At 38.3% G+C, this 19,297-nt stretch overlaps 1 protein-coding gene across 1 annotated transcript; it reads right to left on the bottom strand.

The window, feature by feature from the left end:
* Nucleotides 1-571: 571 nt before the first annotated feature.
* On the bottom strand, nucleotides 572-18,114 carry vstm2l (V-set and transmembrane domain containing 2 like). The gene is made up of 4 exons (XM_034135062.1): nucleotides 17,853-18,114; nucleotides 3,388-3,557; nucleotides 2,282-2,326; nucleotides 572-1,595 (listed from the first exon to the last, which is right to left on the bottom strand). The coding sequence occupies exons 1-4, from the start codon at nucleotides 17,965-17,967 to the stop codon at nucleotides 1,287-1,289; spliced, it is 639 nt and encodes a 212-aa protein (XP_033990953.1). The 5' UTR covers nucleotides 17,968-18,114; the 3' UTR covers nucleotides 572-1,286.
* Between the last annotated feature and the right edge of the window lie 1,183 nt (nucleotides 18,115-19,297).

Genomic DNA, 19,297 nt, shown 5'->3' with positions numbered 1-19,297 from the left:
CTAAAAGCCTTAAACAGACAGCTCTAACGCGTTTTACTCACAGTTGGACAGTTGGACCAACCTCCGTTGGTGTGTGTTGATATTTTTCTATGCGTTAAAATAAACTTTTCACACATTCAACAAAGAAAACAGGCCTTTACAATAGTCAAAACAAATCAAACAAGAGGCAAAACTCAAATAAAAATTATGAACAACTTAGGTGGTCCTTCTTTCTTTCTTTTTTTCTTTGTATTGGCTTGTATAACTTTAACGATTAAAAACTGTGCCTCGACGGCGTCTGAACACAGGCTGGCGCTGTGGGAATTATAGTCTTTTATACCGTCTTGACTACAGATCACAATTAGATGGCCCTTTTTGTAAAACAAAATACTGGCTCTAATACTAAGAACAACAAGTTAAAATCACTCGCGCGAACAAGTAATTTCAAATGAATGTATTTAACAGAACAAATACCGAACAGCAGCACTAACAGTAGAACAAACACAGTAAAAAGGAGAATGTGACTCGGATGACAAACTCATTAAAGTTTAGACAAAAGGAGATATTAACACACATTGTGTTTCTTGAGTCATTTGTTTAAGCAGGACAGTAAACTTTATTTTATGAATACATTACAAGTCTACAGTGCTAAGATTTGAATATACATAAGAATTAATACATTGTTTGATGTGATGTGATTTTGACAAACATTATAGTCGTGGTTTAGAAAGCTTAATACAGATACTGCTTTAACAAAGATCACATGAATAAAACAAAGCACTTTGAAATGTTCTCAGATAAATTAAAGAAAGCTTGATATATTCTTTATTTCTTAGAAAGCATTAACATTAAAATACTGCAACCTTTGGCATATGTTTTGGTAAAAGACAGTAGAATGGGGAAATGATCTGTTTTGTGTCTGTATCCCCTTTTCATTTTTATGATATTGATGATAATTCTGACTCTCCACTGCAGTTTTGGATTGTGAGGAAAACTACAGTTGAGTGAGTCGAAAAATACAAAATAACAAAAACAAATGTTCTGTAATTACAGCCTTACTTTCACTATAACACAAACCTAATGCAAGAGAAAAAAAAACTGAGAAAATAACAAAGCAAAGAAAAGAACACATTTATATGTACACTAAATCAAATGGTGCCCTCTATTGGCATTCAACAGCATTGGCAATCTGAACAGCAATATTAAAGATGGACAAACAAACGCTGAAACACAAAGGTCCAGTCTGTGATGACGGGTGTTTTGATGACAGTCCCTCTGTAGAGATAAGTCATGAACATGCAGACCCTCTACAGCCCACAGCTCTCACTGCAGTCAGTGGGGCTGTCAGCTGATCTCCTCTTCAGTTCCCTGCCCTCTGTCTGGTGGTGGGGGTGTGGCTGGCTCCCATGTGACCTCTGCCCTTTCTCCTGCCTCTTGACCTCTTCAGACCCCTGACTGCTCCCAGGCTCCACACGGAGGAAGGCGCGAACACGGTGTTGCTGCGCCACAGGGCCGCTGAGGTCGATGACTCGACACTCGTACGTGCCCTCGTCTGACGGCTTGACACTGGAGAGACGGAGCTTGTGGGAGATGTTGCTGCCGGCCACTTTTACCACCTAATGGGGACACAATATGATGTATTCTTATTTGAAGCCATATGGTAAACACACAGTATAACATGTTATTCTAAACACTTTAATTATGGTAACAATAATACTTCACCCCCAAAATTACGTTTACTAATTACTTTCACAGTGTTACTGTACCTTGATTTCTTGAAGAGTTCACAGAATCCAGAATCAGAGAAAAGTCTTGATGAACTGAATTTAATGTGTACTAGCATATCAAAACACCCACAAAACTTGTGCAGTGTAATCCAAATGTAATGTATCCAGTCATTCAGTACTGACAAAACACATGGATTTTCACTAAAACCTTACTTTTTATAACACTACTAAAACACTGCGTGAAACTGTTGATGAAAGTAAGGTTGGAGAAAAAATACAGGGTTTTGGATGTAAAATAACACAAATAGGAGTCATTATACTGCACAAGTTGTGTGAGAGTTCATAATAGACTTTTTGATGTATTATTGAACAAACATGTTCTCTGTTTTTGATTCTATGTTCACAATGCGGGGTGACAAGTTTTTTGGGGCGAGTTGATATATCATTTTGGGGATGTCACTGATACATTTATAATATAAAGATATCTTACAAAATCTTGGATGTTGTTTATATTCATTATTTGAACAATAATAATATTTGTGCTTTATGCTTGTTGACAGTTTATGCAGACTTACACTTATTTTGGTGGCATCTTTGGAAGTTTCTTCCAGCGGTACAACCTGCACAGAAGTATGGATGAAGCGTTAGCAACAGAGAGTCGCACATCTCTAAAAACCTTTCATGCTAAAAATGACTCATTTCATCGACTTACAACAGCAAAACATCGCAGAGGAAAACATGTTTTGATGTTTTCAACAGCCTTTCCTTAAAGCTTCCTTGTAGTTACCATTATTTTCCTGCTAGTTGAGATGTATGTATTTGTGTGTGTGGGTACGCATGCTTATAAGTGCTTGTTTAAATGTGTGTGTATATGAACAGACAGCACTGAGCACGTAATCCTCTGAGCAGGAGAGTGTGTGTGAATGTGTATGCAGAGGCACAGAGGTATTCTTCTGGGCATAGGTATGAATAATGCATGCAGCAGACTGAGATTTGGAAAATATATTTCTTTCTCAGTGCCAATTATAGTGTCTTGAGGCACAACAGGGAAGCCTGAGTTTCCCCGTGGTGGGAGAGTCAACCTGTCCCCCTGGTGCTGGCAAATGCTAATCAGTAATTATACCTTCGTTTCCATGCAAGAGGGTTTCTTCCACCGCTATGGCTATTATTGCATTTCTCTCTGCCTGATATACAGTAAGCTTAGTGTGCAGTCTGTCTAAGTTTAAATCCGAAAAAGTGAACTGTGAAATTGGAAAACCAAAACTACATTTTTACACTAAAAGGTTCACATTTTGGATAACCAAAAAATGGGATGAGTAAAGTACAACAGCATAATACATAAAATGTACATTTAATGTTTTATGTAAGTATATGTCATAATAATGTGTAGACATAATATGTGATGTATATACAACAGTGTACTGTACTCCAAATGACAGAAGCTAAAATATTTTATATGTTTATTTATTATATTTAGCTAACAATTTTCATAAAATGTTTTCATTTCTTTTAGCTTACTATTCTGTATGACTGCCAATAGTTTTAATGCTTTATTAATTGAAACACATTGTTTTAATGCGTTAAAAACTAGGGTAATTGCTGTTTTTTAAGTGTAGTAAAGATCACAGTTTTTTAAACCTTGACTTAAATATGTATGTATCTATTTCCCCTCACAGCTTACATCATTTGTGATCTTCGCAGGCTTCTGTTTCCAGTCTCTCCGGTCCTTAATGTACCACCACTGGATCTCCAGGGAGTAGGAGGGAGAGCCCGTCCCACGGAAGGAACAAGCCATCTCTACATCCTCCCCGCTCTGCGTCCTGATGTCATGTGGCACCTCTGTAAATAGAGCTGCAAGAGAGAATAAAATGACATACGTTTAGGGGAAAGGATTGGCTTAAGACACCCTTAAAATGACAGAGACACATCCTCAAGAATTCTATTTCTCAGGGAGCTCAGCGTCAACATTTCACCGCTTCATCACACTAAAGCGAGAGAAAAACTGTGACACGCTGGTACAAAGTGTTGGTAGCCAAATAAATACAGAAATGAGAAATTCTGAGCGATGGTATTGACTCAACAAACCGTTGCTAATTGTGAGATGAGAGCTTTTGCTCACTTCAATGGGCCGTTTTTGGGTGTGATCCATTATGCATCTGCAGTTATGTAGCTTTCTTTTCTCTGGAGCTCAACTGTCAAGAATGTTACATAATGCTGTAACATCGACAGCGAGCTGAACAAGTGTGCCTGTACCAATTTGGAACTGTCAAAACACCTCAATCCCACACACATACTGTAATACCACCATGCATCTTTCTCTATAAATACACCCTAAGCTGGTAAAAATTCATAGTTAAATACACCAAGAAACAAAAAAGAACGAATGGAAAAATGAATCAAGTTATTAAATGGATTACATGTAAACTACAGTATGACTAAATTCAAAATGGATGGCGTGTGTTCTTCTCCAGAAACCTTTTATTTCCTTAAAGGTAGGGTAGGTAAGTTTGAGAAACCAGCTTGAGTGCGCTAGAATTTGAAAATACACAACCGGAGAAAATCTGCCACTTCCTTACAGAGCCCCTCCTCCAACACACACAAACGCGCACATGACCAATGAGGGCACGAGATAAGTCTGTGCACCAGTTATTTTAGCCGGGCCGGCTAAAATGATTGGTCGTACTTTTTACAGCACTACGGCTTCCACAGAGGACATTTTTTTATGGATTTATTGTCAAAGCACTTAAGATATTCATTGCTATCGGGATGTTAAGAGCATTCCATGGAATATAACAAAAAGTGTATCTCGAGCTGGTTTCTCAAACTTACCTACCCTACCTTTAATGTACAGCGCTAGTTTCAAATTCAACCTGAGAACTATAGAAAAGGATTTTAAGAGCTTCAAATTATTACAAGTTATAAATCCATACACAATTATATATTTACAATACTCTATATAAAGCTAGATACAGGCATTAAATATAAAAATAAATATATTTTATATCTCTATTTTAGCTTTGCTCTTTTGTCAAATGAACTTTTACTAGATAGATAGATAGATAGATAGATATAATGTATACTTTATTTATCCCAAAATTAGGAAATTATTTTGTTCCAGCATGCCGTATGAAGCATTACACAAGTCAAAATGTTCAAAAGATACAACAATATACAAATATTATTGTCCTTAAATTTAAAATGAAATGAAATGAAATCAAGTTTTATTTATATAGCACATTTTTAAACGATTTTTGGTCGAGCCAAAGTGCTGTACATATAATAAAAATACCCTACAGTAAAGACACTTTACAGCAAATACAACAGCAGTTTGTTCAGAATATCAGTATGAGAAAAACGACGCCCTCTGTCCTTATGAAATCAACATTAGACTCAAGTAAATATAGTAAGAATAAAAAAAAGAAATAACAAAGAGATTCACAAAGAATCAATTCAAACATGACGTTAAAGTTATATCACCATGAAGTGTAACCTTAGTACAGTCAGTTTATTCATACAGTGTTAACCATTCTAATTATATTAAAGTTAATAAAGTAGTGGGAAATATTATGCACATAAACCATAGGAGATGTTCATTGATTTAATGTAAATGTGCAATCTCACACAGCATTCTCACAGCCACCTAATCCACTCCCTTCATCTCAATCATTCCTCTCTCTCAGGCTCACTGATTGAATTGATTTTATATGAGCATATTTAAAATATATTACAGGAATGAGAGTGCTGAACGCGGGCATTTCTGTCTGTAAAGAAAAAGAGAAGTAGCTATTTTGTAGGAAATGTAAACCTTCAGTATTTTCTCTTGCCGTCCTTTTTGGTCTATTTAGTATAAGCCCTTGTAACTTTTGTATGTTTCAATGTACTCAATCAGTTTTCAAGAAAAACTGTAGCTGCAACAGCGTAAAACAATACATCTCAGTGTGACAAACTAAACCACAGATAAAGATACAATATACAATATGCACGTGCTCCATATTAAATATCCACATCATTTTTGGTTGAAGAGAACAAATGTATTCCTCTATAATTCTTACTGATTGTATTGTAGGAACAGTTCAAGGAATAAAAAGGTTGCACATAATAAAAAAGTGTCATAAGAATCTGTCTGATCTATGTATAGGTAATAATCTACCTCTCATCCACAGAATAATTCTCTTTCAGAGAGAAAGAAAATATGTAGACCAGGTTAGCAAAGGGAGAAGTCAGTGATGGATCTGAAATTGACATTCTTTCCGCTCAGGACAAAGGGGACATTTTGAGGAGAAAGGTGAAGAATAGAGTATGGGTGTCCGGGCCCTCAGGATTTGTGCCTTTGATGCACCGCTGCTTTTGGCCAGGCAGTGGCCTCATTTGTGAGGAAGAGACGTACTGCAGGGATGGAGCCGTACAGGGGCCAAGAAGGGTAGAGGAAAACGAAGAAAAGAAGGACAATGGCGTCAGTGAACTGAGACGAGTGTGTCCAGAACAAAGAGATGAAAAGGATCTGGGAACAACGTTTAAAGAAAGTGATAATAAATGCAGCTGTGAACCAGAGTGGTGATATCATACACACAGGCAGTGATAAGAAGTGAATGGGACCTTTAGGAAGGACTGTATGTGTAGGAGTGACATATGGAAAGGTACGAAGAGAAGCATATAAAAGTCCTGCAGAGAGCATCAGTGAAAGCTCTCCAACTGTTGGCTCTGCTGAGACCTGCAGCGACAAACTGTAAGTAGTGAAATACTCTACCCACTTGACAAGATACTTAGTTCTCTTTTGAAAGTTACAATAGCCTGCGCAATGCTATTTTGTGTAAATGTTTTATTCTTCAGCAGAGAGATAAACAAGCTGGCTAAATTATAGCCCTAAAAAACTAAATGTATTTTTAGTTAGGATTTAAATCTGTGAAATGTTTCCCTGACTCCTTTCTTTTGTCATGGCAACATAAAGGTCCATTACGTATGAGCACACAGCACTTAACGGTGTAAAAACAGCACACTCAAGACACTTGAGAATAATTTGTTCTTTTCCTTTCCTCTCCAGCTCTCCCCTCTTATGCAAATACTCCTGAGAGAGAAAAGTATCAGGTGATAAAGGAAACATTTCAAATCGAACTCAGTCTACCTCCGAGTTATGTTCAATCTCTTTATGAGTTCTTATTAAAGGACTATACAAATTAAGTTACGTTAAATTAAGAGAAAACTTGATGCTGCTATCAAAGTGAAAGCTATATACAGAAACAATATATTTTCAGAGCATGACATTTCATAGTTTATTTTTGAAAAAATCTGTTACATTTTATTTGTGTAATAGTATGAGATTATGGGCTGAAACATTTTGTTTTGACCTATAGTAGAATATTTACAATATATTGGTATACATTTATATTTAGTCTGACAGGTAAAACAATCCATAATAGTTTGAGCTGTATTTAAATACATACATTTATTGTTGTTAATGAGAAAAATATATATATACATTTTTTCTCATTTTCTCAGCTCTATGGAAAGCGTGATTCTACTGAACAGTGGGACACCATTTCCGGGACAATTTCCTGGAGCACTAACTATTCAATACATGTATTGTAGACCGTAATCACAGTTTGCATACTGATTCACTTTAATCTGATGATGCGTGTCTCTTCTGATGGCAGAAAAGTCTTTCAGAATACAAAGCAACACAATCTCAACAGAACATGTCCAAGACATTTAGAAAGCCTCTGAGAAAAAGCTCCAATGTCTTCCAGAAATGTAAAGAATCCAGAAATCAAACTCTAGTGTAATCTTTAAAAAAGGAAGGAGATCACAGTAGTTATTTCAGAAACAGCTACACACTGCTGCAATTTATAATGTGCTAATTATTTCAATTTATTTTCTATATATGGCTACCAATTTATTTTTGTCTGAAAAAGGATCCTGAAAGAGGTAAAAAGCGGATTGGATTTGTGTCTGAATACATATTTCCATATAATCTCGACATTTTCTTTGTATTTTTTCACGAGTGACTCTTCTGTCTATAACATGATACTTACTGGCATTTGAAGAAACCACTAAACAGAGAATACAACTCAACATGTTACTCAAGAGGTGCTACGTTATTATATTTCATAGAATATTTTATTCCTCCTACTATTGCACTCAACAACCTGCCCCCCTCCTACCTCACCAAGAGGACCAAGCACCAACCGATCTCCCCACCTTCAAAACACTGACCAAAACTCACCTTTACAGACTGGTTTTTAACTTGCGATTAATTTTGTGTAATTGTGTCAAATATAATTATATTAGCTTGATTTTTATATTTTCTTTATTATAACTGCAAAGTGTCTTTGAGCAATTGTAAAAGCATTTGATAAATGCATGTATAATGTCTTACTCTACAGCAGACTTCTTATTATTCAAGACTTTCAATCCCTCTCCCGGATGCATGATGAAGATCACAGAGGGTATTCGAGATTTCTGGATGTACAACATGTAGAATTCTTGACAATAAAGCTGACTTTGACTTTGACTTTGACTTTTGAGGGTATACAAAATGCATCACATTGCATGGTAACGATGTGTGTTCAACATATGCTGCCAGCGCTAAAGCCTGGAAAAGCTGAGAACTTCACTGTGCATAAAATGTATGAGCAGAACAACAGAGGGTGGCGTTCAATCATCTGAGTTTTCTTAGTATTCGAAGCAGTGGCTGGCACTTTCTTTGGTCCTGAAGATACAGTATCAACAGCCAGAGGCAGAGCACAGGCGGCAGCATCTGTCACTTTGAACAGGCTGTGTTCCCACAGAGTAAAAGATCTGTGTGGGACACACAGAGAAAAGACAGAGAACGATACTGTATCAAAAGCAATACCTCCCTCATAAATCAATGTTAGGTACTGCTGAAATGAGATCTTAATACTTAATTGAAGTAATTATAATTCCATTATAAATTGATCATTGCGTCAACCCCTCGATTAAAACAGCGACTGTCAAATATAGTTAAATATCATAGCAACTGTAACAGACCTGTCGTGCTTTGGATTTCTTCACAGCAAGCGGTGTGTATGTGGATGTAGTAAAAGTGATACTGAACCAAAAAAAAAACAAGAGCAAATAAGTTTCATAAAGAATATGTATCTATGCTAACATGAGGTGCAACCAATACTGGATTTGTGTATGCAGATACTGCTATTGGTATATTGAGAATTCAGAAATTCAATACTTTTAAAAACATAAACACATAAAAAAAGTTGACCGGCTCCCTTAGAATTATCTTTGTGATGAAATGGGACCAAGATATAAAATAAGAAGGGAATTTGACAGTGAAGCTATACCTTATTCAAAATCCTCTTTGAAAATAAAATGAGCTAAAGACAGCTGATTTTAACCAAATAATGAAACAGCTAAGGCTACTTAGCTAGCGGAAGATAATAAAATCTGCTGGTTAAAATTGTAATTTCATTTTAAATGGTTCCTATGATAAAAATGAGAGGCCTGTCTTTGTCTACTTGAGTCTGAAACGTGTCTCTATTTTTTTAACAATTGACCAACATTTTTGGTGGAACTTCTGCCACCGTTTTCTATGCAAACTCCATGTTAGCTTGTGACATTTGATAGTTACAGTTTAACTACAACACAAGATTGCGACACTCGTGTAAGACTTGCTACTTACAGTATTATCTCTTTGTCTATCACTATTTTACTTGAAAACTGACTTAAATAGTATTTGATAGTGATTTCACAATATTTTAAATTTTTTGAAAACGTATTCTTCTAAAATCTACCCATGCCAACCTTTTAAAATATTAAACAGTCCTTTCCTTACAACCAAAGTAGAATATATCAGAGGAGTGGTGAAGCTGAGTCTCCACAGCCATTTGAAACCACAATGTGTGAAGTCAAAGTCAAATCAAGGAGAGAGGAGCACAGGGAGTCCTCAAATACACTCGAGAGTGCAGAGCTACAGCCGGACCGGCTCAGAGCTGCAAGGTGATCCCTGCACTTTCCTATTTACCCAGCCAACTAATAAGACCCCAATTCTGCAAACGAAAGATTTTTCTCAATTTTCTCCTTATTTCTTTCTCTTGTTTAAATCCTTTCTTAGCTCTCTCTCTCTCCAGCTCTATAACATCTCCCACAAATCTCCCCCTTTTGTTGTTGACAGTGCTCTGCTTTCTACCCATTAGAAGTCCCTTCTACCACTCAGGCCTCTTCTGTACTCTCACCTTCTTTCCTCCTTTAATTCAGTTCCCCTCCTCACTTTCTCCTCCTCTCCTCCTCTCTGTGGCTCTCCTGCTGAATGGGCAATCTGTGTCTGTTGGCTCTCTGGTGTGTGGCATAAAGAGATGCTTCCAACTCTCGCTACATCTCCTGGAGCTTTGCCCACCGGCTCTGGCAGGTGTTCAGCATCCTGGGAGACATACCCTGTGTGTGTGTGTCTCACTGTGTGTGATGCCCTGTGGCTTGTAGTTAGAATACAGTGTATGTGTGTGTATGAATCGAGCTGTGCAGATTTGAAAGGAATGTCACAAATGAACCAGTGGTGTTGCTTCTGTTGCATGTTTTATGCAAGACATAATGCAAAAGGGTGTCTCGAGAAGAAAAGTAATGGATGTGAGGCGAAATGGAGCCTCTCCAATTATCATCAATATCTATTTATAAAACACACTTACTTTAGAGCAGGCGTGCCCACTTACACACTTACATTAATTTCTCCCAAACAAAAATCCTAAGCACAGCAATTCAAAAAAATTGATTGAAACTAGAAACTCCTTCGTTAAATGTAGGAGGACAGAAAAACAGTATGTGTACTGTATGTATTTCGAAGCATATACAAAATATTTCAGCAACCTCTGCTTTGAATTTATCATCAAGATATTTTCTTTTCGGAAATGTCTTACCAGTTAAAGGCAAACAAGTTTGATAAATTGTGAAATTGAACTTGTTTTAAACTCAATCTCAAATGTCGTTCACCTTTGATATTCACCTTAAATATGATGCAAAGTGGTGTTGCATAGTATGTATCACAAAATGACTACAAATATGTTTTACATTTGTCTCACAATGTATACAGATGTATAAAAAATAACAAATACATTGACAAAATGAAAGTGTGAATCTGGCAGGTGACTGTGGAAAATGCATTGCAGATCTGATGAGAAAGTGTAAACAGGTGGGCAGATGGGGGGGGGGCAGTGAGGTGATGGGTGAACGGACAGAGGACGCAAGGTTGCAGGAGAGGAGGGACTGAGGGACAGTTACTGACAAAAACGAGGGATAATTCTGTAAATCAATCTCTTTTTGGAACACAACAAGGTTATAATCATGAACTGTTGCCCCACTAACCCACTGATTGGGGGCTCACTAATAACTCAAATCCCAAAATCTTATGACCATTAGACTCCTAGAGTTCTATGCATACATCCAAAACCATCAGCACCACTAAATGATGCTGTGCCCAAAACTAATTCCTCACCATGCCTCCCTTGTCCGTCCGTCCGTCCTCCTCCCTCCTCCCTCCTCCTCCCTCCTCCTCCTCCTGGCTTTATTGACAGTTTTCAAATTGCCTTTCAGTTTGCTATGCAGGCGCCCTCGTCATCCTGCCTGTGAAACACAACTTGTTGACAAACAGACTGTCTCTGTGAGTGCAATGCTGCGTCGGCCCTGACAAGCATACTCTGCAGACATCCAACTATTTCCTGACTTGAATCACATGCATCACCAGAAATCAATCACATAGCCTTGGTAGAACGCTAAATCAACACAAAAGCTGATGGTCTGTTTCGCAGAGAAGAAAGATGAAAATGTGTACTTTGGATGTGAATAACGACTTCCAGGCAAATCTGAAGCACTCTGGGATGTCTTATTTATAATGCTATAGCAGAACAGAAAGAGTTTGCTTGGCTTGGCTTTTTCTAAGTATAGATTTCATGAGGGCGGTACTGTCAGAACTGAGTTCTACTAGAGACTGGGGAGCTTTGCTTGAAGATGCAAGTACAGTACATGCATTTTTAAAATGGTTCTCCATGGCATTTCTCACTGTATTGCTCAGAGAGCATTGGTAGAAGTTCGGTCTTAAGAACACAGAGGCGGCTGCTTGCTGTTCACCAAAGACTCATTAAAAATTTAAAGGGGAGAAATAATGAAAGAAAGCAATGCGGTGGAGGACATAAATATATAAATAAATACATATACACTGCCTCAGTCGAAGAACACCATGCTTAAATATGTTCTCACTTCAAGTCCAAGGCGAAATGAGATGGATAAATCCAGCCTGAGTGCCAGTGTGAGGTCAATCCATCGATCCTCGCTCTCCCTTTCAGTCTCACTCTCTGCTTTGGAGGGAGCTTGAGCTGTTTGAGGATGACTCAATTACAGAGGGCTTATTAGCATGGACGAGAAGCAAGTGTGACACCCATATCTCTGCTGGTCCATGTGTTTGTGCTTGTGTGTGAGCCATGGAGCCAGAGAGAGAAGCTTACGGGATAAGCCTGTCACCAGTGAGCTTCTGTTTTTCTTTGACAAATCATTAAAGGACAAGGCTTATGTTGTTCGGTATTTTCTCTTTTTTGAAAATGAAAACACCAAAGGAAGATTGGTCAATTATTAAAAGGGCAAAAATAATTTCCTATTATAGCTAAGCACGGAAGAATTTAGCAAATGTTATAATAGCAAAAAGTGCATTTACTGAGGACTACTACACATCGTGCTTTGGGAGTGAATTAACTACAATACTTGGTACTGAAATGATACCGAGTGCAAAAATGTGGCTCATTGATGTGTTTTTAGTAGTTATTGTTGGCACAGAGGGAAAGGATATAGATTTGGATCCTAGGGTTGTCCCTTTTTAATCAAAAGTTCAAGCTGGAAAACAAAAAATAAATATTTGACATGAAATCCTTTGAATATCATCTGTTTGCTGCGATAAAGTAATTTGAGTCTGTCGGTCAAGTAAGAGAGTGGAGGCACTGAAAGGGAATGAAACACAATCAGAATAGATTCCACAGGGCAAAGTATATTTGAATGCTGAGGCAGTCTATAGAGGCAACATGACAGGAAATAAGAATTTGAAGAGTTGGTGAGTTATGCCTGTATCACCATGCATGAAATCAGAGAATCTGTAAATGGCGACACATTCATGTAAAAGTACTGTAGAGAAGACAGTTTGTTTGTGTCAGTTTGAAGAACTGCAGAATATATTTCTCTAGGTTAAGTGCAAAAATGTTTCCCCTGAGAAGTTGCCAGTTTATAAAAACGGCAACTAAAATCATGGTCATTAACTCAATACCTCTGTGAGTCACATCCGTAGGGCATTGAAGATGAGTAATGATTAATTCAGAAGAAATTAGTGACCGAATAAAAACCAACATATAAGAAAATCAGAATCCTTGTAGGAACAGGTATTTCGCTGACTTGATGCATGGCTTTAATAATCCAGGGAGCCCTAAGAGAACTGGGGTTGAAACAACAAGAAGCTCCTGTAATAAAGAGACCTGCTGCAGAGCTCCATATTAAAAAGCTTTAATCATGAAGGTAACCAACTAGAGGAAGAAATTATGCAAATTATTCAGGGATCTCAGCATTTGTAGCCTACTGGTTGTGAGAATATCTTTATTAAAAATATATTTTCGAACAGGCAGATTAAGTCAATTATATGAAGGTATTTAATGTTTGTTAGATCAATAATCATTCACAGCAAAGGTGGCTTAAATGTTATACCGGAAATACCGGTTAATACTATATATAGCCTGACTCCCTGTTCAAAGATATGTCTGTAATTACCTGCAATAATTAACTCAGGAGTTGTTCAATTGACAACCGATAACTAATAATGTGGAAAAATAAACATGATAGCACTGACAAACAAAAATAAGCAGTCTGGGAATATACCATAAAGTCAATAATGCTGTTTTTGGTTCAGAATAAGTGGCGATGCAAACAGACAGGAGCATCCTTGGGGAAATAATCGCTTGCTGCGCGACCTTCAGCCTCTCTTCAAGGTGGAAGGTAAAAATAATGAAATAAGAATGGAGCTGGTAATCAAGCAAGCAGCTGTCTGCCTGTTGCCGCCAGTGCTCTAGAGGGAATTTTTCATAGCCCCTGGGACATAAGACTCAAAGGCTATTTTCGCATTTCCTCCCAGAGTGTGGTATCAGCACGTGTTGTTGACAACACCGGGGCTCGGAGCACACTGTACTCCATCTGGACTCTCCGGAGATGAAAGACAACCATTTCTTTGATTTGAGTATGTGGCCAAAATGATGGCGTATATATGCTTTCAGAAGTGGCAGTGGTGTACAGCAGTGACACAAGTGCTTAAGAACTTTGCATGGCACAAATTGAATAGGGTCTTGATGAAGTTTAATTGGAGTTGAGGCAGAGCTTTACATTTAAGCCAAAGAACAGCTCGCACAAAACGACATTTCTCAGGGCCACGGCTTTCTTCTGTGATGACCGATGAGGACGTCTTTGAGAACTGCTCCGGACTTATGATAAATCAGTGTAAAATTGAAAATTACCATAATTTACAATTATATTATAATATTTGTGTTGCAATAGCTAGAAGCAGAAGGCACATTTTTAGATGTTGGATTCATATAAAAGGTATTATATTATTGATTGCACAGTTTTCTCACAATTTGGTTTTCATACTAACTATAGGGTTTTAATTCACACCAAGGAGAACTGCATCACTACCAGAGGAAGCTTTCCCTTTGAAGTGTGACAGGTTAAAATGTAAAAAGCCTCCAGTATCCTCTCGAGATGAGTGTCCTTGCAGCCATCTTTTCCCTCTCCTGCTCTCTCCTACCGAGCCTCCGCCAGCACCCTCCGCCGTGACAGCGTGACTGTACAATCTGTTGCCCCCCCGCAAAGTCAGGGATCCATTAAATTGGAAGCCAATGCAAACTGCCTGGGCTGGCTATCCTCATTAAGAGGACACCAAGCAGAGGTCTGGCAGAGAATCCCAGACACTTTGGAAGCCTAATGAATTGGTACACGCCCCCACACTGTGAAAGTGGTCCGCTCACGATGGTTAACAGGATGAACGCTGCCAAATAGCACCAACGCTGTCTCGCACTGGGTTCAGAATGAGGATGAAACTACATGTAGGATAATTTATCACTTTGTATTGTACGGCATCAACATGACCAATAACTCACACAAACAATGCTCATTCTTATCTGCCTCCTATGTCCTCACTGGTGAGACACGACCATCAGGTAGGTGAGTCATATTCTGACACACATGGCCCTCATTGACGTAAAAACACAGATTCAAGTAACCCTGTCATTTGAATTCACACAGAACCTATTATTTTGCGTAGCAGGTGATTCAATCTACACTTGAGCTGAAGTGGAATCTGTGGTGCAGGCGCTGACCGGGCCCCAGCCAGATGCACTTATCTGAAACAAATGATTCAGGGCTGAATCTAACAAGCACTCTCCAGAACGGTGCACCCATCCTCTCTGCTCTACATGACGGCTCGGCTCCCCTCTGCTTGGGCAATTTATCAAAAAGCCAGATTGAAAGAAAAAAGGAAAAAAAAGAGTAATCTCCTGAGGATTACTTAACCACAAACACTGCTAGAGCTAGAGCTACTTTTGGTGAAAAGTGAAAATAGAAGGCTTTTATTTAGTTTCTGGAACAAGTTTAAAAAACCTGAACGGTTGATTTTTAGAGTATATTTTAGTTTTTGTTAAAGCATCACACCCTGAGGAATTTTCTTCTTTATGGCCAGCCAGTCTGACACAGAGTGGGAAAGAACACGATTTGGCAAATTGTAATCAAGTCCCTTAGAGAGAAATGCTATTAATTGATTTTCCGACCTGTCCCATTTGGAGCCAGCTGCTTTCACTCTTAGCGATCGAGCTAAAAGCTAACTTGCTAAGCAGCGAGGGCTCAGGGGAAGACACTGTGATGAATTGGTTATCACACAATTTAATTAGAGAACAGTAAATCTATATCTGGAGCTGCTGGAGAAAGGTAGGATTGCTAGGAGGTAAAAATGCCAATTGTGTTCAAAAGAGCTGACTCTGAGAAAAGATAGCACTTGAACAGAAATAGCACTGTCTGAAAATAAAAGCACTTAAAGGAACAGCAAAGACGTTATTTTAGCAGCTGTCTGAATGCTATATCTTACCAGACATACACACATGCTTTCACCTACAACATAAAAATATATGCACTCATAATTGCATATTATAATACTATCTTACAGCTGGTTTGACAGACTATTTTTATTTACAGTGGTGACTGACTGCTCAAAATAAAAAGCAATTTGACATGACGGATCAGAAATCCAGATCTGCATAAACATAGCAAACCAATCAGGGTCAGTAGAAATCAAGTCCATGAGTATAAGAAGTTGTGAATATAACATAAGGTGCCACAGGACAATGCCAAGCATGTCAAGCCTTCACGCACCTCCAAAAAGTACAGAGTGCAGCACAGATCCTCTGGGTGTTTCTCAGGGTGTTTCTCAATCTCAAGTAAAGCTGCTCCAGAGTCACTATTTCAAGCATTCTACATCATCGAGTGCCGCCGAAGTACTGTTCCAATGTCTAGCATACTTGGAATTCTACCGAGCCCGGCGTAATTCGTAGCGAGAAATTTCGAGGCTGCACATGTGTAGACTTTGCGGTCTTAAAATCCCCACAATGCTTTGCGCACGGACCAATTTCCCCAAATCTGTGGCGGGAAATGTAAGGCGGGGCCTCTCATATGACGCACACCTGCACACTTGCTCGCATGTTCCACTCTTCGTTTTCCGAATGCCAGGAAGTATTCTTGCCTCGCTTCTGAAGCAAGTGACTCGGAAGACATGTGCTACCAAGCAAGCGTACTCGACATTGAGAAACACCCTCTCTCTGCTTTGGCTACCTTACGGGTAATTTGTCTTAAGAACATTGAAAGCTCAAAACCTTGGCCTTGCATTTCCTTTTTATGTCCATCAATCTTAACCTTGTTTCGAACGATAAATATTATCTAATAACACTGTGGTGATTTGGACAGGAGACAAACGTGAGTGACTGTGTGGCTGGTGGAGGTTTATACTGCATGACAAACACACTCTTTAACTCATATAAGATTATGATGTAGTATTCCACATACAGTGCCCAAAACAAATAGAAGTAATAGATTATAGTTGTTCTAATTGCTTAGTCTATTGGTCTAAAGCTAAAGCATTCGCAATATTCACAATCTGCTTTTGACCAGGACTTATGATGCATTCAACCCCTCAATGCTCCTTTTTCAGAGATGAAAGGATGGGGCATCAAACTCCAAGTGGTTGAGTTAAAAAATATTCTTGAAATGAATTAGTGGAACAATTCAAAGGCTTCACCATGTCAACTGTATAGAGACTGCTGGGCCTTGGAACACAGTTTTGTATAATTTAGCATTAGACAAAATATTCACTTTTATTGTAATGTACATTGCTGTAAAACCATGAGCCATATGAAAAACATCAATATAGTATGTGTGGGTGCTGCAAATGGTATATAGATGTTACAATCTGGATCTGTTATTTATTTCCTCTGATATTGAATCACTACTTCAAAGAGACCAGTATATCTTGTTGACATTCAGACATTAGTTATCTAACTTTATTGCAATCAGATTTTCCGGGAAATATATAAAGAAAAATCAAAAAAAAATGTAGGTCTGTAACTTTTGGGATTGTATTCCAAAACAACATCTTGCACAAAGTTTTAATAAAAACTCTATAGCTAATGTATACCTGATCTTCTCCAACAAAGGTTGTGTTGAAACAAATTATTCATAAATGTATACAAGTAATGAATATGGCTCTCCATAAGTTACTGCAGTTATCTGTCATATTCAGTTTGAATGCACTTCAAATAACTAACCCAATAAACAATTTTCAAGTGGACACATTTAAAGACGATACAAGTGGGATATGTATAAGTTAAATTAAAACCTATAGCGATTCCCTTGTTAAGATTCTCACAGACATGAGCACAACTGAAATAATAATAGACATCTATCTTGACAAAAAAGAAAACGGCATTAAACTTAAATACACTTAATTAACTCCTCCACTGAACCACACCCATTCGCTTCTGCTCAAGACATGAATATTATAATAATACAAGCTTATTTTGCAGTCAAGCTACCACCAACAAACAGAGGCATGAACAAACTTACCATTTCCAGAGATGTGATTATCCACCTCTCCGTGTCCGACATTAAGAGCTGTGTTAAGTTGAATATAAAGTCCCACGTACTGTAAAATCCCTATTATCACTCCAAAGACTCTCATTGCTTCAACCGGTGATTCGAGCACTTGTATGAAATGTGTCACATTAGGTGAAGAGCATCCGTAAAATCTCCCCTCCGGCGACGAGCAGCCCTCACAGACATAAAGCTTGGAGCTGGAGGAGAGACGCTGCTGCTCCTGTTAGCTCTGCGGGAGGAGATGATGCGGCCAGCGGAGGCGGAGGGAGAAGCAGCGTGCAGACAGGTGCTGCGGCTCACACTGAGAGTCAATTAGGCGGAGGGATCTCACAGGGTGACTGTTGGTTTTAGTACTACATTTCAATCTTTGTTTACTAATTCCCGTGTTGTAGATGTCCTCAATGCTATCAAGAAAAGTCTCAGGAGATTTTTTTTATGATGATGATTCTTCAGTTTATTACTTCAGCTACATTATTTTATGACCGCTTGTCTGATGGGCTTCACATGTTTTAAACACAGAATGTACTCTATACATTTACTTTATTATGTTTTAAATTGAAGTATGTGTGTTCTGTGTTTCACTAACCTGCAAGACACATTTCCACTTGGCTATATAAGGTTGAATGCTAAAGGAATAGGCCTGATTGCGGTTAGCTGTTGCAGAATTAAAGATGTTGGAAACAGCTAGCTTGGATGTCATCTTAAAATGCACATAGTACTCTTTTAATCTGCAAAGCGTTATGGCAAAAAAAGTTTTTTTATGTTGGCTCCTTGAATTTTCTTTTCAGTAATCTTTTACATTTGACTTTTACTTAACCCTCATTGGTCATGTGCGCGTGTGTGTTGGAGGAGGGGCTCTGTAAGGAAGTGGCAGATTTTTTCCCAGTTGTGTATTTTCAAATTCTAGCGCACTCAAGCTGGTTTCTCCAAAATTACCTACCCCACCTTTAAATACTTTATCTCACAAGCAAACAAGTGAGCAGAGCTTGTGACTTCAGAACCTCACTCAGCTCACAACTTTGAATTTAGGGAGCGAAGTGGGACAGAGAGGCTCAGTGGACTTGTTAAGCGCTGAGAATGAATGAACTGTGAAGTCATCAACATTTACTCCCAATCATATGACATACGTATGTGTGTGTTAGTATTTTCAGATTTCCTTTCACATGATACAGAGGGGGATAGATATGGGTCTATGTTTAACTGTATTGCTGACAATGGAAACGTGGCCTGGCCTCAGAGAAAGACAAGTTGCCTGTAGCTGTTTGACAGCCACGGGATTCACATTGTTGAAAACATAAGACAACAATCTCATATTTTAGACACAGTGAAAGGGAGACATTTCCCTGCTGTTTCCTTGTCCCTTGGTAACCTGAGAAACCCATACATTTTGCACAGTGACCAAAAATTGTATCTCC

This window comes from Trematomus bernacchii, unplaced genomic scaffold (assembly GCF_902827165.1).
Source record: "Trematomus bernacchii unplaced genomic scaffold, fTreBer1.1, whole genome shotgun sequence".
In the NCBI taxonomy this organism is placed as follows: Eukaryota; Metazoa; Chordata; class Actinopteri; order Perciformes; family Nototheniidae; genus Trematomus; species Trematomus bernacchii.
Note: the sequence above shows the minus strand (reverse complement) of the source record. Positions and strands in the feature narration are given on the sequence as shown.